Genomic DNA, 19,271 nt, shown 5'->3' with positions numbered 1-19,271 from the left:
TGTTTGCTTGTATATACCGCTCATATGGAGATCAATAAACTTTTCTGTATTATAAATGACTGGACATGATTAACTAAAACATGTTTTATATTTGTATTAATTTTTCTTTTTTTTTTTTTCTTTTTAGGTCCATTTTCCAGATACAGAGAGAGCAGAATGGCTCAACAAGGTAAGGGTAGCAATTAGCACTGCGTCCAAAAAACAAACAAAACACATAGTGGAGGAGATAGGAGGATCTGAGTTAAAAAAAAAAAAAAAATAATAATAATAAATAAATAAAAATAAAACAGTGGGGAAGAATCTGAGAACAGGATTGTTTTAACTTGCTATGCTCTGTGTACATTTGAAGTTTCTACTTGTTGATTCAGTCAGCCATGAGAAGTAATCTATCATGATTCTATTTTCATGATGTTGAGATTGCATGTGATTTTTGGACAATGACTTTAGATGACATTAAAATAATGACAGCTATAATTGCGTGGAAGTCATACCAGCTGTAAACACAGTTTTTTATATTCTCTTTGTCTGGGATGCTTTCCAGTTACTGTAGGTTCCTGACCTACAATCTAAAAATAAACCAATTTTGCAGTTTTGATTTGTAACTGTAATAATAGAAGGTACAGATCTACGTAGCTTGGGTTATTTTAAAATATTTTTCATTCAAAGAGCAAAGAAGAACAAGTTAGAAAATAGCAAATAATGCAAATAGACGTAACCTTCATCACCCTTCTTTCTACTGTTCAGCGTGTGCTGAACTGCATTGAATTGATGTGATAAAAGACAAGATCTCTTCCTGTGGTTGGTTTATGCAGGTGTGTAAAACACAGAATAATTGAGATAAGTCTAGATAGCTTTCTTGTATGTTAAGTGTATGTAAATGTATGTAAAAAGTTAGCACTTCTTACGTCTGTAATGAACTGTTTAGAGATCTGGTATGTTCAAAACATTTCTTAACATCAGCCTTTAAAAATATTTTTGATTATGTTTGAAGGTGTGTTCAATGTAGGGTTTTCCTTTTTTTTTTTTTTTTTTTTTTTCCTTAGACTGTAAAACAGATGTGGCCTTTTATCTGCCAATTTATTGAGAAGCTCTTCCGGGAGACCATAGAACCAGCAGTAAGAGGAGCAAACAACCACCTCAGCACCTTTAGTTTTACAAAGATTGATATTGGTCATCAGGTCAGTTTCTACTGAAGTTTAAGAGGCTCTACTTTATGTATCATTTTCATGTATCTTGTTTAAATCTACACAAAACCACTTCTTGATGACACTTGGTGGTAAGCCTGATTCTGGTTTCTGTTGTAACGTTAAAATAAAAATGTGTTAGGCTTTTTTTTTTTTTTTTTTTTAACACTGTTTGGGGTTCTTTTCCCTGCTGTGTCTTCCGTAGAAATCTACTGGAGAATAAGAGGGAAGACTCAAAGTAAAGTAATTCCTAGTCATGTGAAGAGCACATAGCAATGTGATTTTAATACTGTTCATTAAGTGTTCATTAAGCAGGAAACACTATCCTTTTCTTATCAGAAGATCCAAGTGCAGTTACCTTGTCTTTTAACAAATTCGCTTTTCAGCATGTGATGTATGGAGTCCAGTCACAAGGCTGCTGGCTTAGCTTTTTCCAGGGCTGCATGTAAGAATTTCAGGGAAAAGATAGGTGTGTTCACCTGCTGTTCATTCCCATGAAAGAAAGGGTCATGGTATATAACTCTCACATGCCTGTAGAAGAGCCTGTTTGACCAGTCCAAGCTAAGAATAAGTTCACGTTATTTGCAATAGGTTGGGCAGTACTTATTCTTACTTGTGTGAACCAAAATTTTACTTTTTGAGATTATTTTTTTTAAAAGGCGCACAAAGTACTTCACTTTTTTTTTTTTTTTTTTTTTTTTTTTTTTTGTGTGTGTGTGGAGATTATGGACTATTTTCCATCCATTCTGACCAAATTCCCCCCAAGGAGTAGTTGTTTAGTTGCACAGGGAGGTGACAGATTGCTTTGTCTGAGTGTCAGATGTGCTCTAGTATAGAGAAATCAGATGTGTGTTGACTGGGGGGGAAGGGAGGAGCATAGAAGCTTGATAACAAATCTTTGGTAAATCTTGAAATCTAGCAGTCTAAACCCAGTCTATTTGCCAGGAGGGTTGTGATTGAGTGGATGCTTTTGATTGTTTAGAGCTGAACTGAGAGAGTTGCTTCTTTAATAATGCTTAATGCCTTTTAATAATGCTTATAATAAATGTCTAACTTGTTTTCCTTTGGACATGAATATTTGTTTATTCGCCTTTATTTCTAATTTAAGAGTTTGATATGATGTATACAGCAGAAGCATCCAACTTTAATTTGCTTCATTTTTTTCAGCCGCTGAGGATAAATGGTGTAAAAGTGTACACTGAAAACGTGGACAAAAGGCAGATCATTTTGGATCTTCAAATCAGGTAGTCTTTATTTTCATATTGCAGCTGTGTCCACACTTTAGAATATGTGCCTTGTTTGATTGGGCAGTTATGCTGGGGTGAGAGGAAAATAATTGTTTTGGTGCACAAATATAGTTACCTCTAATTGATTGCATATGAATGGAGGAAGGAACTGCATGCTGTAAATAGAATTAATTTGAGGGAAGTAGTGTATCAACTCAGTGTGTGACTGCACCACTAAACTAACATTTTTTAATTAAAAACAAAAACTTCCTAGAGCTAAAGCATGACCTTTGCGTGTTTTTTGTTTGTTTGTTTGTTTCTGTATTTTTTAATGCAATAAAACTTTGCCATCGGGTTTAGTCTAATCTAAAATTTCAGATATAAGATGTTCAGGTATTTTTGTCTTTTCTCAGTTACTTAGATTCTTTATAAACACACTCTGATAAACAGAATGATAGCTGCTGAAGTGACTTGTGCTCATACCACCAACTGAAGTAAATCTATGTATTATATAATGCTCAGCAGCTTCAGGTTTCTTTGCCCTTTCCTCGTGACCCCTTTTATATAGGTTTATAAATAGATCTAGCCAATGCTTGCCAAAGTCTTTCTCAACACTGTATCTGCAGTTACAGAGTTTTTTGAAAGCACACCCCGTGAATCCAGCATCATTTGTATTTAGCAATCATAGATAAATCTTACAGTGACTACTTTTGCCTTTTTGTAGCTTGTGGAAAGACCATGTTTGTCAGTCAGTTGATAATCCATCCAACTGCCTTCTGCATTTCTTTCTGCTTCCCTGGCAGTAACCAGCAGGATGATTGGTCCTCTCAGCCCATTTTCCAAAATCAGTTCTGAACTTTGAACTTGGTTATTCTTAATTTTGATTTATCTAAATCCCAACTATGTTGAAGATTATAGGCTTCTTTATCTAAGATGGGCCTCAGAGTGCTAAGATCTAAATTGGCTGCTGCATACTTTCCTGGATTTTAGAGCTGGGAGGCTGATGACCTCTGCAAGCAGGGGCCAATGTCTTTATTGAGTTGAATCACTTTGTATCTGTAGGAAGAAGAGAGCTATCCACATCAGTGCTAGGTGGTGTTGGACAAAATACAAGCAGGATTTTTTCTAGGGAGTGTTTCACTGGGTGGATGCTGTTAGTACTGAAAGGAAAAAATTCTTCAGTTTTCTCTTTGCTAAAAATTTGTAAAAATTAAATATCAGGATCACATTTGCAAAGGAGCACTTCGCTTTTCTCTTATGTTCAAGATTTGTCAAAACTCATGTTAGAATTTAACTTAACTATTAGTTTAACTATTTAAAAAACTAGTTAGAATTTAACTAAACTAACTATTAAATAATATGGAGACCTTCTAAAAATAATGAAGATAGTCCCAAATACAGAATCACAGATCACCGTAATCTGGGAAATAGTGCTATTCTTAGTTATTTTATTTTTTTTTCTGGATATCTCCTGTTGGCTACATTGACTACAAAGTATGCTTTGCTTCTGGTCTGATTGAATACAGCTGTTCCTGTATTCATACAATACTGTCCTCATTAAATAGTAATCTATCTCTATGATCTGTACAGGGGTCACACACATTTCTCAGATATTATGATCTGAATGTACAGAATTTGCTTACTAAATGAGTCTTCAAGTTGTATTTTATGTTACAGTGGAATATGCTATACTACATTGACTGTTGATGGACCCAGCCAAGTATCTTAGCAGATAATGTCATATTTAACTTTATTACAGGGTTGAAAGTTGTTGACTTTATATCCTCAACTGCAGTTTATTATTCTTTTACTTCAGTTGGTAGCCATGTTATTGTGGATTTTTCAAATGAACGTATTAATACCCAGTGTTCATTACACAAATAACTTGAGTTAACCTTTCTGCTCTCATTATCATGTTGTCATATAATTTTATATAGATAGAAAGATATAGATAGAAATTACATTGTTTTAAATTGTGAATTAAAAAATATAAACCTATTTTTAGACTGTACAGTCACTCTACATTCTTTCCAGAGAAAGCAGTAGTCACTTTCCTTTCACATAGACCCCTGTCATTATGTCATCTACCAGTTCCCCAAACTGGACACTTAAAATAGTCTGAAATAAATCCCAATGTTGCACATTACAAGAATGTTTTGGAACTATTGTTTACTTCTGTTTAATGGCTTGATAAGATTTGCATTTGTTTGACTTCACGTAGATGGCATCATCACACATGGAGCGCAGGAGACTGCAGATGCTTTGAATAAAGGATGTCATGAATGCAGTAACTCTTAGTTTTGTTTTCTTTTGATTGCAACTGTTGGTTGTCGGGGGAAAGGGGCAGGGGTCCTACCCTCCTGCTTATGTTGTGAGAGTAATTTATTTTATCTTGAGTTGATCTTTAAGCCATGAGAAGAGCAACTCCATTTTTTTTTTTGTTATTTCCCAGACATTTCCATAATATTTCACCAGACTCCTAAAAATGTCTGAACAGTTTTTCACTGTACAAGTTGCTGGAAAATAAGAAGCCTTTTGAGAATTCAAAATTAATACAGTTCTGCAACTAGCATACCTTACATGACAATCCTGCACTGGTAGCCCTTTCTTGGTAATGGCTGGTGTTCCTGTGCACCATAGTAAGGAAAAGATTTCAAACTTGAAAATGTAATTCAGCAGAGCTATTCAGCATATGAAGTCCCACCAGTATCAATTTGTAACCTCTGCAAATATTTAAAAAAAAAAAAATAAAAAAAAATCCACAGTTAAGTTATAAAACTAACCAATTCAGCTTTCAGGACTGAAGTGTATCAGTTCTAGGATTTCTCAAGCAATTGATCTTGATGCAGCTTTTAATAACACAACACTGTTCTCGTGCTTTTGTTTATAGCTGTTTGGGCTTCTACGGATAAGCTTGGAAGAACAGTAAACTACCTACCTGTTTTTATTAGCAGATAGCAGATTAAAAATATAAAAATAAAAATTCACCCAATTACTACAACAAATTGAGGAATAGTAGTGCTAGATGATTGAATTAAAGCTCAAAAGGGAATAGGAAATCTTGCAGTTGCTCCAAGAGACTAAAGTTTAACTTGCAGAAGCCTTGCTTCTACTGCAGGATCTGGAAAAAGATGCCCTGTAGAGGAAAAATCTCTTTTCAACAGCGTCTGGCCTCACTTAAGCTGCTTTATCTCCTCTCTTAGTTCCTTATTTCATTTTCTTTAATTAGGCAGCCTATTCAGGAAGCTTTTCAGATTTCATTTGTCCTTTCCTTATAACCCATATCTTCATAGGTAGCCTTCTTCTCCAGCCAGTAGGTACAGCTCCTAGTTTGTTCTTGTCTCTCATTCTGTAGAATCATTGACAATACTAATTTTCTTGTGAAATGTCACAAGCTGTCATCCTACATTCCTTGTTAAATCTCAGAATTAGTTTGTTTCTAGACCTAATATGCCTCACTGTGGTGGTTTTACCTGGCTGGGCAGCTGAACTCCACCACAAACTCTCACTCCCCTTTCTCACAGGGAAAGGGGGAGAAAATATTATGAAAAATGGGGTCAAGGGTTGAGATACGGACAGGGAGATCACTCAACAATTACTGTCACAGGCAGAATAGACTCATGTAGGGAAAGTAATGTAATGTATTGCCTATAACTAGCAGACTAGAACAGTGAGAACTAAAAGAAAACTAAAAACACCTCTCCCCATCCACCTCATTTGCCTTGCTCTGCCCTGGCTGGTGGCCCAGGGGCTGTGGTCAGTCCCTGACATTTCATCCTGCTTCTCCCTCACGGTCCCTCTCTGCCCCTGCTCCACGTGGGGTTTCTCCCACAGGATGCTGTCCTTCCTGAACTGAGCATCCAGGGGCTGCCATATGGCTCCATCCCACGGGGTCCATCCCCCAGGAGCAAACTGCCTCAGCACGGGTCCCCCATGGGCGGCAGCTCCCCCCAGACCCCCTGCTCCTGCGTGGGCTCCTCTCCACGGGCTGCAGCTCCAGCCTGGGGCCTGCTCCTGCGGGGGCTCTCCATGGGCCGCAGCCTCCTCCAGGCCACATCCACCTGCTCCACCGGCGGCTCCTCCACCCATGGGGGGGCTGCAGCGTGGAGATCTGCTCCATGTGGGACCCATGGGCTGCAGGGGAACAGCCTGCTCCACCAGGGGCCTCTCCACAGGCTGCAGGGGAACTTGTGCTTTGTGCCTGGAGCACCTCCTGCACTCACCTTGGGGGCTGCAGGGCTGCTTCTCACCCCTCTCTCCCAGCTGCTGTTGTGCAGGTTTTTTCCCTTTCTTAAATCTGCTCTCATAGAGGTGCAAACAACTTTGCTTACTGGCTCAGCTCTAGCCTAGCCACTGACAGGTCCCTTTGGAGGGGGTTGAAACTGGCCCTGATCTGACATGGGGCAGCTGCTGGGCTCTGCTCAGAGGCTACCCCTGCAGCCTCATGCTCCCAAACCCTTGCCATGTAAACCCAATACACTCGCAGCATCTGCAGTTCTAGGAGAAGATTCACTCAGCTCTCTGCTGATATGCATTTGACCTGTATGGAGCTTCAGGGAATGCAGCAGCTATAATCTGAGTCTGTGTTCTGTGCAGTTAATTTTTCATCCTTATCACATGCGTGAAATAGTTGGGGATTTTATGATCTTCTACAAATCTCTCCCTGATATGTAGGCCAGCATGTGCACAATCTTAATCCTCTGACCCAGTAAGGGGTGCTGCCCGAAATGAGATGCAAGAACTCTTCAAGGGAGAACTTTCATTGTTTTAATATGTTGTTTTCTTGTTTCCTTCCCTCTCCCTTCAGAAAGGGCTTGATTCTGTTTTGGCTTAAGCCTTGCTTAGTGAATTCATCCAGCTCAGCATGTCCAGCTTATTGAGTTTCTAAATATGACTGTTATAGCAAGTCTTTGAATAATTCAGACAACTTTTGATTTGTAGCAAAATAACAGCCTCTGTATAGTGCTTCTCATGGTTACACTAGGCGAAAGTGGGTTTAGGAGCACATAGTGTCAATGAGACTTGCATAATAGTTTTCCTAAAATGGAATATGAATTGTGTGTCCATTATTTCCCCTAAATAAGGCTACACCTGTGTTTTGTCTTATGCATACTTCTGGAGATGCTAACATACTTTTTTGTATCAATTTCTGAGTGTTTTGGTGATAGTGGTGATATTTTGAGGTGCGTGTCTTTTTTTTTTTTTTTTTTTTTTTTTTACTATCTTGACTTTATGTTTTAATGTTGGCATGCATTTTTACATGTAGACAGATGCAAAGTATGGCCATATGCAGAGTAAAACTAACACTATTGCCATTTAGTCTATAAAAATGAAATATTCTCCATGTTTTTTTTTCTTAGTTTTGTTGGAAACTGTGAAATTGACTTGGAGATCAAGAGATACTTCTGCAGAGCTGGTGTGAAAAGTATACAGGTGAAGTTCACTATTTTTCCTTTTTTATTTTGATAGCCAGTCATCACTGAATTGTCGTTTGCCGATGAAATCATTGCCAAACTACACCAGTAACTGCGTAATTTTGTTGCTTACTGTTTTTTTCACAGTTGCATAATATTGATATTATGTAAACTTCAGTGACATGACTTAACTGAAAGGGTACATTTTTAAATCAGAACCATTTTCTGCTGGAGAAGATCGACATCATTTCACATCAAGCCAGTGCAAGTGTACATGTGAGATGTAGGTTCATGAGGGGAATCGTGGACCTTAAAACTCTTTTTTATTTAATATCTCAGTGTTAGATGTGATTATTAGTTTTAGGTAGTGGTGCTCTTACCTTTTGGTAATGTTTCACAAGTTTCCTCAAATTTCTGGTGACAGATCTATCTAACATGGAGAAAAAAAAAAAGTATGTTTGTTTTTTTTTGTCTTGAGATGCCTATAAGCATGAACCTACTTTTCTTCTAATACGTATGGATTCTACTGTTTTGTTTGGTACCATATTTGTTTATGTTGAGCTATGTAATTAATCTACTTTGTATTTTTAGCAAAATTGCTACAAAATTACTACTGATGTGACATAGTATCATGTAGACGAATGAAACAAGTTTGTAAGTCCAATTGTTTAGAACCTGTGTATTTTTTTTTTTTGGTTTGGATGGTGTGATGATATAAACAGATAGATAGATACAAAAAATTCTTCCATACTCAGGAACTTCATGAATTAGGAGTGTGAGGATTTCCAGTGAAAAGATTTTGTTTAAAACTCAAACTAAAGTAAATTCTATTGCCTTTTTTCTTTCCTCTCCTTCTCTAGATCCATGGTACTATGAGAGTTATCCTGGAACCACTGATTGGAGACATGCCTCTAATTGGAGCACTATCACTTTTTTTCCTTAGGAAACCTGTAAGTACGATTATCTCTGTTTCTAGTCATTTTAGATTGTTGATGATAATAGTCACTAAATGATGGAGTAAGAATTAAGCAGCAAAAGGAAAGAACTTGGGAAATCACTATTATTTGATTGAGCTTAATTTCTCAGAAAAATAGTGGAACACATTTTATGAATGCTAGAAGAAAACAAGGTGAATAATAATTACTTTGAAATTATGAAGTGTGTTATCAGAGCTGTCAAATTTTCCTTACAAGACTTATGATTAAGAGAAGAGCAATAGGTACTGTCTAGGTGATTTGTAAGAAAGCTTTTGATGCTGTTCCCCCTGACAGTCTGCTAGGGAGCATGGTCTGTGTTAAAATTCCACAAGATCTGTGCGGTTGTTTGGAAAACTGTGACAGCACTACTCACCACAAATTAAAGTCAGAGTGGATGTATTGAGATTGCCTACTCTACTGATTAAAGTTTTTATCTTAGATAGCAGGTAGGTGATTTCCATTACATTTACCAGAGACTGAAGTATGAAAACAGGTGAAGCCCAGAGATGGAATTGGCATTCAAGTCAATTGTGACAGTAGCAGAAGTTGGAGGGGGAGAATATGTCTCGTAATTCAGTTGGAAGAAGTGCTGGGCCAAAGTGCCTGTTTGAGCAGGAATACTAGCCAAGGCTGAGCCAGCGGTGTCTTGCTAGTTATAAAATGCCATAGCTAGACCAGGATGTGTAAACAAGAAGAGAGCCTGCAAGACATGTTCTGTTTCAAGTATGGCATTTCAGCAAAGATATTAACCAACTGGAGAGTATCCAAAGTAGGGAGATGAGAATTAAGTTGATCGTCAAGGATAGACCAAAAGAATGGGAATTGTTTAGTTTAGAGAAGACTGAGGAGAACATATTCTTAAAAAATGTGAAGGGCTGTTACAGAAAAGCAGCACACAATGTTTTCTGCATATCCATGGCAGATAGGATAACAAATAATCGCAGCAAGGAAGATTCAGGATGGACAAGTGGAATAAGGGAAAGCCTGAGTGGTAGTGCTAGTGAGGGACTGCAGTAGGCTGCCTAGAGACATTTTGAATCTCTGATGTCTTTTAAGAACAGATTGGATGTGCATCCATTAGGATTTATACATAAGTATAACCCTTAACACTTCACAAGGTTCTGATGAGGATGTTGTCCCCCAGCCTGTTGGCAATACTTTGCCTAATGCAGCCCAGAATACTGTTAGCCTTCTTTGTTGCAAGGGCATGGTGTCCACCCTGTGTCCACCAGGAACCACAGGTCCTTTTCTGCCAGGCTGCTTTTGTGGTCCCCAGCAGGGTGCATAGGGCTGTTCTTCCCCAGGTTCAGGACTTTGTACTTTTCCTTTTGAACTTCATGAGATTCCTGTCAGCCTATTTCTCCAGCCCATCGAATACCCTCTGGGTAGCAACTCAGCACTCTGGTGTATCCGCTACTCTCCCCAGTTTTGTGTCATCTGCAAAACTTGTTGAGCATACGCTCTGCCCCATTGTCCAGGTTGCTAATGAGAATGTTAAACAGGGCTAGACCCAGGTACCAGTAAGAGGGGTTAACAGCAATTAGGAACATAATGGAAATTCTTATTATATGCAGACTTCTTTAAAGAAAAGTATCGTTTCCATCTATGATTCAGAAGTATACATTCCATTGGAAGCTTTTGTGTCTCAGATATGTTCTAATTACACTGTAAAAATCGTGTCAACATTTAACAATTTCAGACTATGCCAGGTCATACATTGCAAGTATATGGGTTTAGGCATTTTGAAACAGTCTCAGATTGATCACCTCGGTTTCCTCATCAGTCTGCAACTTTGAAAAGTTGATCTAGTTTTGAAGGTGTTAAGGGATGTGCGTGTATTCTTTACTTGAATAACATCAGAAATCATGCTTTCATCCCATTCTTTCAACAATTATTTTGAGCAAATGTCCTCTGGTAAATTTTTGCTGACTTAATGGAAAGATGGGCTTCTGAGAGTGTTCAGGTATGGTATAACAAAACCTTCTAGTGCTGGTTTCTTCTTTCATGTGGCTTGTTTCATCTCTGTAGCGAAACCATGTTTGCTTTGGTAGGGGGAATATAGACTGAAGTCTCAGTAAAACATGTATGAGATAGGAAATGGTTTGCAGATAATTTAGTGAGCTCTTTTGTAGAAGTGAAGTACTTCATGCCAAACTGATAAAAACATCATTGCTCTTATTTGGAGAGAATTGGGCACCAAATTTCAATTTCCACACGTTTCTTTGAAGTGGGTCTAAACATTAGGGAGACGTCTGCTTAGTTTTGTCTCATTTTTATCCTCTGAGATGAGCAGTATGGGTTTAGGGCATCTGTTAATGTTCATGTTTACATTGGCAAAATAAGTAGGGCCATGACAAGGATTTGAACAATGCATTACAACAGTCTGCACTTTGTAATCCTTAGCATTTTATTCCCCTGCTCTTATTTTGCTGCTCCCTGCTCTTATTTTGCTGTTTAGTGCTCTCCCAAACAGCTTCCAGACTCAGTACAGCACACAGTTTGTTACAGGGACTATGCAATGGGCAAGTTAAATGCAAACAATCTTTTCTGGGGCAGCAGGGAGAAGAGTTTAGCTGTGTGATCACAGGCTTTATTTCTTATCTATGGGGTTAAGAATGATCCATGACCTGTTCTTAATGTTGTCAGTGTGGCTTGTGTCATCTCTCTGTTCTGTTTTGACTTCACCAAGATGGAAGCTAGCATGTGCTCCTCCTGCAGACAGAAGCCTTTCTCCTGGCACACTCTGTGCCTGAGCCATGACAATATTATTATGTATTATGTCTGGACTGCTTCCTTAGGGTATGCCCTGCAGCTATTGCTTCTTTATTGCTTTCTAGGGGAGAGGTAGGAAAACTCACGTAGTAGCATAGCCCTAAAGGAAGAGACCAACAACTGGCGTGCTTGTTGTCCCAAATATTTCCTCTGTTTCCCCCTCTCGGCATCATCCTCCAATAGCTTTTGTCCTAACCTTTCATTCTTGGTACTTTCAGGACCTCTCCAGTTGCATTTTAGCTGCAGTAAATGTTTCCATCCCTCACCCATTCTAAGGTCTACACAATTGTGAAGTGCTCATCTCAATCAACCTGCAACTTAGCTAGTAAACTGAAAGTATAGCAAATGAAACACCTCTCATTTGTAGTCAGTAGCTTGCTGAACAAGTGACTTTGAGAAAAACTTTGTCCAGAGTAATTTCGTTTTTAGTCCTACCCCTGTGCCATCTTAATACGGGTCTGGTTGACTTAGTGGTACAAAAAAGGATGAGAAATAGACTAAACTACTAAATTAAAAAGCACCCCTCCCCCCCACCCCAAAAAAAAAAAAATTACAAAATTATTGGAAGTATTTTCACCCTACTTCTGTTTAAAAACTAAGCTTGGTGGTCAAGTTTCAAGCAAACCTAAAGTACAGAAAATGTATCTGGAAGCAACTTATTCCATGGTTTTAGGTTATACACAGCTCTTCAGTTTTTTTTCCCAAGCAGACTTCTTTCCACACTCCAGTGTACTTTCTTGGTATTTGTTTTTCTGACTTCTGTAGAAAAATGTAAAATAGGGCTTATTATAGCAGTACCCAAATTCTGTCACCTTACTAGAGAGCAAGTGACTGCAGCCAAGAAAAGCTTTTCTTCAGTTTTTCTGTTAGCAGGGATGAGGAATTAGTTGGCAGCTAGCCGGAGATTTTCTTTGCATATTTTCCAGTCTAAAGTAACTGGCAACAATTCCACTTGCTCTGTATCATCTGTTTGCTGGCCTTAATGACTATATAAGGCAACACTGCCTAAATTAATAGTTCTGAACGTGCTTGTTTAATGAGTTTGCCAGTATCATATTTCCAAGTAATTCATGGGGCTTTTGATGCTGCGAGAGTTATTTATTACTTTGCATAAACTTTTAAAATGCTGTATTTTGCTCTTGTTTTTGTGAAGGTATTAAAATTTTCATCAGCTTATAAAGTATGCCCAAATTTGTAAGACATCTCAAGAGAGAGAAATATGTGCATTCCTAACGTTTTGAAGTTTTCTTTTAAATCTGTGAGCTTCCATGCTAGAGAAGTTAGTGCTGTGTAAATGGCTAAGGTCTTTCACAAGGTCTTTTTCATGACTTATCATTATGTTAGTACAATGTATATTTAGCATATGTTCTCTTTCTCAAAGTGTAGTTATCTTTCAGCTTTAGAACAAATTATCACATAGTTAATTAATCTGATTTTTTGTTCATTTATAGAAAAGTATACGGCTTTTACAGCTGTACTGTGAATTGGTAATTTTCAGAAGTTTGTTTAGTGACATACTTAATATTGAAAACCAGTTCTAACTCAGTCCTTTTCTCTTAAAAAAAAAACAAAAACAAAACAAAACAAAACAAAACAAAAAAACCTTCTAGCCACACCCCACCCTCTCCTTTCCCCCAGAAAACACTACCACCACCAAAAAAAAAAAAAAAAGCACAGCAAATCATAATACTATTGTTCTAAAAAAAGGATGGAAAGTAAGATGCCTTCCAGGAAAAGTGGGCAATTATTCCAAAGCACTTATTTTTATATTCACACTTTGCCCTTCACTTGCCAAATCAAGCTGTGCTCTGCACTCTTTACAGATTGATTCTGTCCTGTCGTTGTGCTTGATGTAATACTGTTTTATTGTTTCATTTATTATTGGCTGTCTTTGGAAAATTCAGTGCTGGATGTGAGTTTCAAAATCATCAGTAATGATGAAAATTAGACTCTAAAGGAATCCTTGCACCAAAAAGTACTCTGTAGTGAAATGCCTGAAAAAAAAAAAAAAAACAATGAAGTGGTTATGTGGAATAGAGAAGAATATTGTTTGGTTTGCTCTCAGTTGATCAAAAAAGCCTTCAGGATGTATAGGACTATGGGTATCTTCACTTTTTAACCTCTTTAAAGGGCCTTGTGGAACACCTGGATAAATTGTGGAGTGTAGGTACTGCTACAATATATATACATGTATATATTTAAATTACTCATGCTACTCTTGATTATAAAGTGAAAATCATTTGCCCTGTTACACTGAATGCTTATAATTTGCTCTAACATTTATTTATTTATCTATCTATCTATTTATTTATTTATTTTTAAATTTAAAGGCAGTGGGATGGTTTCATGACTGTTTTAAATAAATAAATGTTGCTGCTTCCACAGTACCTTAGTCTCCTCTCCCTATGCCCTCCTTCCTTTCAGTATTAGTGTCTTCCTTTTACCAGTATTGAAATTTCAGATCCTGAAGGAAGCTTGCTCAGGGAGGTGAGCACACAGAATATTAAACACAGCAAGAAGTGACTAGTTTCTTGTTTTGTGTCTTTTAGCACCTTGAGCTGTCTCACTAAGGAGTCAGTGTGCCCATACTAGTGTGAGGGTTTGAGCAAAAATGCAGGAGTGGTAGAAGGATAGAAAACAGTAGAAAGAAGAGGCAATCAGCTTGAATTGTAACTTCAAGTAGATGACACTAAGAAGAATAGCAAGGTGCGTAGGATTCTTGTAGGACGAACCATGAAACTTCTCTTGGTCACTTTCATTCAAATGTTCTGCTGTCTTCCCCCCAATGTACACCTTATCTGTGTAGTTATTCTCTTGCTTAATCTTTAGATAGTTACAACTGAAAAACCTTCTGCTGGTAAACACAGTTCCTGTGCAAAGATAGACATCTGTTTCTTAGAACAATGATGAAAACCAGTGTAATTTCCACTTTGTGACATTGTATGATCTAGCCATGCTTGAGAGACTGAGTTTATCATCTGTTTACTGGGGAAATGCACTGGGGAATGTCATTTATTAAATTATTACAGTAATATTGCAGTTTTGCAGTACAGTGGTAGTGGGCTGTGTTCTGCTAACGCAGACAAATTTTACTGTATTCCTGCATGACCATTCACAAATAATAGAAGAGGGCATATTACTTTCCTTCTTATAATAAATTTCTAAGAAAAATTACAACTTAGCACTGGAGTTGTATCACTGGCGGGGCTGAAATTTGCTCTGTGGAAACCTTCCACTTCCATAATGTGACTAGCAGGAAGCTTTCCATCAGCATTTTAAAATACTTCGTGGCTTTTCTTCTGAGAATTAGTAGAGCTTTTGGCAGCCAATAAAGCCACAACTCTGGCAGTGTTTAGAGGCTGCCTTTTGTACTGTGATGAGCTATTGCAATGGCACTGTATATTCTGTATTCTACTATATTCCAGTACATTTGTTTCAATTCGTAAAGGCTGTTGATATTCACTTTGTTTTAGGAGGATTGTCCTATTATCATTGGTTTAAACATCTATGAATATCAGAACTATTCTTGTCTGTTACTTATTCTGTCTATTACCCTGGTACTTGTTCTCTGTTGCATACAACTGATTTAGGGATTTAGCAAACTTGTTAATGTGGTAGCAGATTGATGGAGAGCTTTATGTGGTTACTGTGACATCTGCAAGTTTTTTTTTTTTTTTTTCAACAGAATTTAAATAACACCTGTTTATTCATTTGCATTGTTTTGCTTTATCCACACTTAGGTATGCACCTTGCACATTAGATGCTCTTGAACTCCTTCACAGTCTCCTGAAATAGCAAAAGTAGCAAATTCCTTTGTTCTGTTTTTCTGGTTCTTTTTACTGTCACTTTTCCAGATGATTAATAAGCATTATGTGTAACCAATTCAACCCATCTCTCGCATGTAGAGAATATCTGGGAACTTTCCATTTCTGTTTTCTGAAGCTGTCTCTGGAATAGGCTTTAGAAGCTTTCCACTTTTCGTGGTGCTTCTGCCCCTGCGTTATCTAGGTGAATTCCCAAACTAGTGTGTTTGAGGGCTCCCCACACCAGGCATGCTTTAAAGCCTCAAATACTGCAGATAGATGTCAGGAAGGAAAACAAAGGAAATTTCAGTAAATATTTAGAACTCAGCTTATGATGGATTTTCTACTCTATTATATGGTATATGACATGGTTATGCATGATGTCCAATCTTGCTTGAATGTTTGATTAATAAACTCTAAAATTATATAACCAATTGATCACACCTTAAGTCAGCCAGGGTTTTAAGGTACCCCAAAAACAGTTTTAACCCTTGAGTTTTCTTAAAACACAAAGTAGGTGGGGTACTTTTCAAACAGATCCCAGCTTTAATATTGAGTCAGTCAAATAGTAAAGTTTAAAAACTTGCTAGGAGTGTTTTTCCATTTGGGGTCCTTGCCACCTTGCAAGAAGGGAGGAGAAGCTGTCAGATCACTGCCCTGGCCATGCAGCATCCTGCCTCCGCAGGCCTCCCACTGCTCCCTGTGCGAGTCTGTCGAGCAGGGAGATGTCATTTCTGATTACTGACTTAGTGCTGCCTTGATTGGACATCCAGGGACCTTTCTTTCCTTTGTCTCATCTACTCTCTTGGGCAGATGTACTGCAAGGTCATCACATAAATAGGCCTTTGTGTGTGGTATGAAAATTTGGTTGGACCAAGCATTTAAACATAGACATGTTTTGTTAAGGAAGTACCAATTGCAATAACAAAGTCACCTAACCCTGTGAGTACAAGTACATCTAATCAGTTTGTTGGACATCTGTTGGACAATCACAGGCTCCCCACATAAGGATTTTATGTTCCTTTTTCTTTCCTCCAGCTTACATAATAAAACATTTACAGGAATAAGAAGGATTTGTGTCTTGGTACGACTGTACTTTCAGGTGTATTGCATTAGTCTTCAGTATAGCCTAGATAAGACACAAATTTCTTGGTTTTCATGGAAGAAACATTTTTTCCCCACTGCTGTGAGCTGAGGAAGAATTGAAAGAAGTTTGACTAACATGACAAATGTACTCATTAATTGGGAACCTGAACGGCTGTCTGAAATCCTGCCCTAGGCTGGTTTGCTGTCTGGTAGCAGTCTGTCTGTTTGCAGCGCATCTCACCTCTCTGTCGCAGTGAGTTATGGAAAGACACCACGCTGTTTCTGGCTCCTGGCAGAGTTTCACCCGGTGACAAATTCTGCATGCAGTCTTTCCAGTGCCCTGCTCGTTCTGCTGCAGCGAACCAGCTGGCATCCCTTGAATCTAGCTAAACCAAGAGAATTATGCATTGCTTGAAGTACTGACAGAGAAGGAAATGATATTGCTCAGCTATTTTGGATGCTTAGAGGCCAGACATTTTTCTGATTGTTTAAGTATGGATTTTTCTGTATGCAGTACTTCATAAAACGATTGATTAACTGGCAGTCTTCCTTGCTCCCTTTTCCTCCTTAGGGCACTTTAGGTTAGCGATGATCCTTTAGCTTGCTATTAGAACCACAAGTTTTAGGGGTTCTTCTTCCTCTCCCACAAGTTATGGGATGTAGAATGAAAAGCCTTGTTACTTGGCTGTGACTGGAAGGCCTTCATCATGCATACCAAGCAGTGCTGTAAATTTGACTCCTTTCTTCTTTCTTCACTGGGTATTTCTGTTGTCAGTGCTCATCCGTGTAGTACTACAGATAAAAGTTTCTCTGCCTGAATTTGGTGTTGGTTTTTGGAAAACTCTTATTTTTGTGCATTACAAAATGTGTATCTTATGCTGGAGACTGATTGTGTTTGGAAGGCAAAAGTGTAAACCAAGGTTTTAAGAGGAATTAACATGAAGGAAAAACAAACAAAGCGCATCTGTCACTAACAGCTGTAGATTAAGATCAGAGAGCAGCTTGTTTTACTACAGTGATGTCAGGTGTATTTCCAATTACTACTGGTCTCTTCAGGTAGAACTGGAAAGGACGCACAGTACTGGGAAATGTAGCAAGTCTTGTCCACAAGTGGAGTTTACCTTCAAAACCCAAATAGTTAAAGTTTGATTTATGCCAGGAGTTTGAAGGCTTATATCCCTTCCAAAACATTTCATGGCTTAAGATTTATTTGCAAAGCTCTTCTATTAATCCTATAAAGTGCTTAACCTTAGTAATGTTTTTGACTTTCTTAGCTCCAGCTTTGAATGGAAAAGGAATTGTCTTCAACAGTTCGGAAATTGACCTGATTTTTGCTTTTTGTAATTGTTCCTGTACAATGAAAGGATGATTAGAAGTTTCTGATTAATACTTACTGCTTTTCTTCTCTAAATGCCCACTATTATTAGCAATCGTTTTTCAGTTTCTTTGTATGTGTAAATTTCACATGCTTCATGGCTTAATGGGGGCTAAGAACCAATGACATTGAACTGGTTGCAGTGCTTTTGAGAAGAGGCGTGTAATAATCAAACTATTGCTAATGAGGTTGTACCATAGGAATGATTGTGTTTTATATGCTATGATGCAATCCTACAGAATACTTTCTAGTCAAACTAATTGAAAATCTTTCCATTCTCAATGATATCTCTTAGGTTCTTTACTTTGTTCTGAGCAGTGGCTGTTAATACAGAGAGCACTATTATAAATGTTTCAGCCTAATGTAGATGTTTCTCAATGCTGAATTTCAGCATGCATTACGTTGCTCAATTCAGTTAAGCCTCTTTAGGTGACAGTGAGGGACTTTGCCTTGTTAACTGCTGTATGCAAATGCCAAATGAAACATGAAAAAAATCAAAAGGAAATGCAAAGAATTTCTATTTATTCTGAAAATATCAGTAAGTAAAACTGTTAAATGCAGGTATGTGTGATGCAGGTATGCGCGCTTTAGAATAAAGGACTACTTTATGGAGTGTATTTTCCTTCTACTTCGCTTATGAATAATGAAGGAAAGGAATGAATCTTGCAACAAAATGGATTCCTTGTCTTAAAACAGTGTAACATCGAGTCTTGCTACACTGCATAAATTTTCTAAGTGAGACATAATGTAATGTTAAATAATTAAGGAGTAGCCATCTAACACTAATTGCTTATACCATGGAGATGAGCAAATAGATGATAACCGATTACCCTGTGTTTATAAAAGTTGGGATTTTAGAGGTATTCCAACCTATAAGTAATGACACTTGTAATTACAATTTCTAGTGTCCAAAAATTAATTATTTTATCACAGAACTTGTTTTTGGAAAGCTACCCTTTACCATCTGCTCATGCAATTTGGTCAGTAGAGTTTGTATTACATTCAGACAATATCTTTCCTCATAATGTTATTTCATTTACCTCTACTGTTGTGTGCATCTGGAAGCACGAACTTGGAAGTTCAGGTTTATATTAGATAATATCTGATATTATGTTTCTGCTTTGTCCTGCAAGATAATTACCATACACAGAAACAAGTAAGTAAGTGAGAGGATGTCTTTGGAGCATACTAGTTATAAAGACAAAAATAACTTAATTATGAAATGCAATTACTACCAGGCAAATAAAAGTTTTCAGATTCAATTTCTCCAACTGTGTATTTCTCTAGTGATGTAACAGCAAAAAAATAAGTGATACTGGCAAATAATGCATTTCTTTTTTTAAATTTACTTTTTAGTACAATATCTTTTTGATGAAACTTGCAAAATATGGCTTTAGAAATTTATTAAAAATGGACCTAAGCTTTTATAGTAGC

General features: G+C 37.6%; 1 protein-coding gene across 2 annotated transcripts in view; it reads left to right on the top strand.

The window, feature by feature from the left end:
• The window catches only part of ESYT2 (extended synaptotagmin 2), an 80,633-nt gene that overhangs the window by 26,730 nt on the left and 34,632 nt on the right, over positions 1 to 19,271 (top strand). For both annotated transcript variants that reach the window (XM_084283009.1, XM_084283008.1), the window contains exons 2-6: positions 128 to 169; positions 1,044 to 1,178; positions 2,352 to 2,428; positions 7,771 to 7,843; positions 8,685 to 8,774. In XM_084283009.1, the coding sequence (XP_084139135.1) occupies positions 128 to 169; positions 1,044 to 1,178; positions 2,352 to 2,428; positions 7,771 to 7,843; positions 8,685 to 8,774 (417 nt within the window). The remainder of the gene's footprint in view (positions 1 to 127; positions 170 to 1,043; positions 1,179 to 2,351; positions 2,429 to 7,770; positions 7,844 to 8,684; positions 8,775 to 19,271) is intronic.

This window comes from Netta rufina, assembly GCF_964035555.1.
Source record: "Netta rufina genome assembly, chromosome: 2".
NCBI classification, from domain to species: domain Eukaryota; kingdom Metazoa; phylum Chordata; class Aves; order Anseriformes; family Anatidae; genus Netta; species Netta rufina.
Note: the sequence above shows the minus strand (reverse complement) of the source record. Positions and strands in the feature narration are given on the sequence as shown.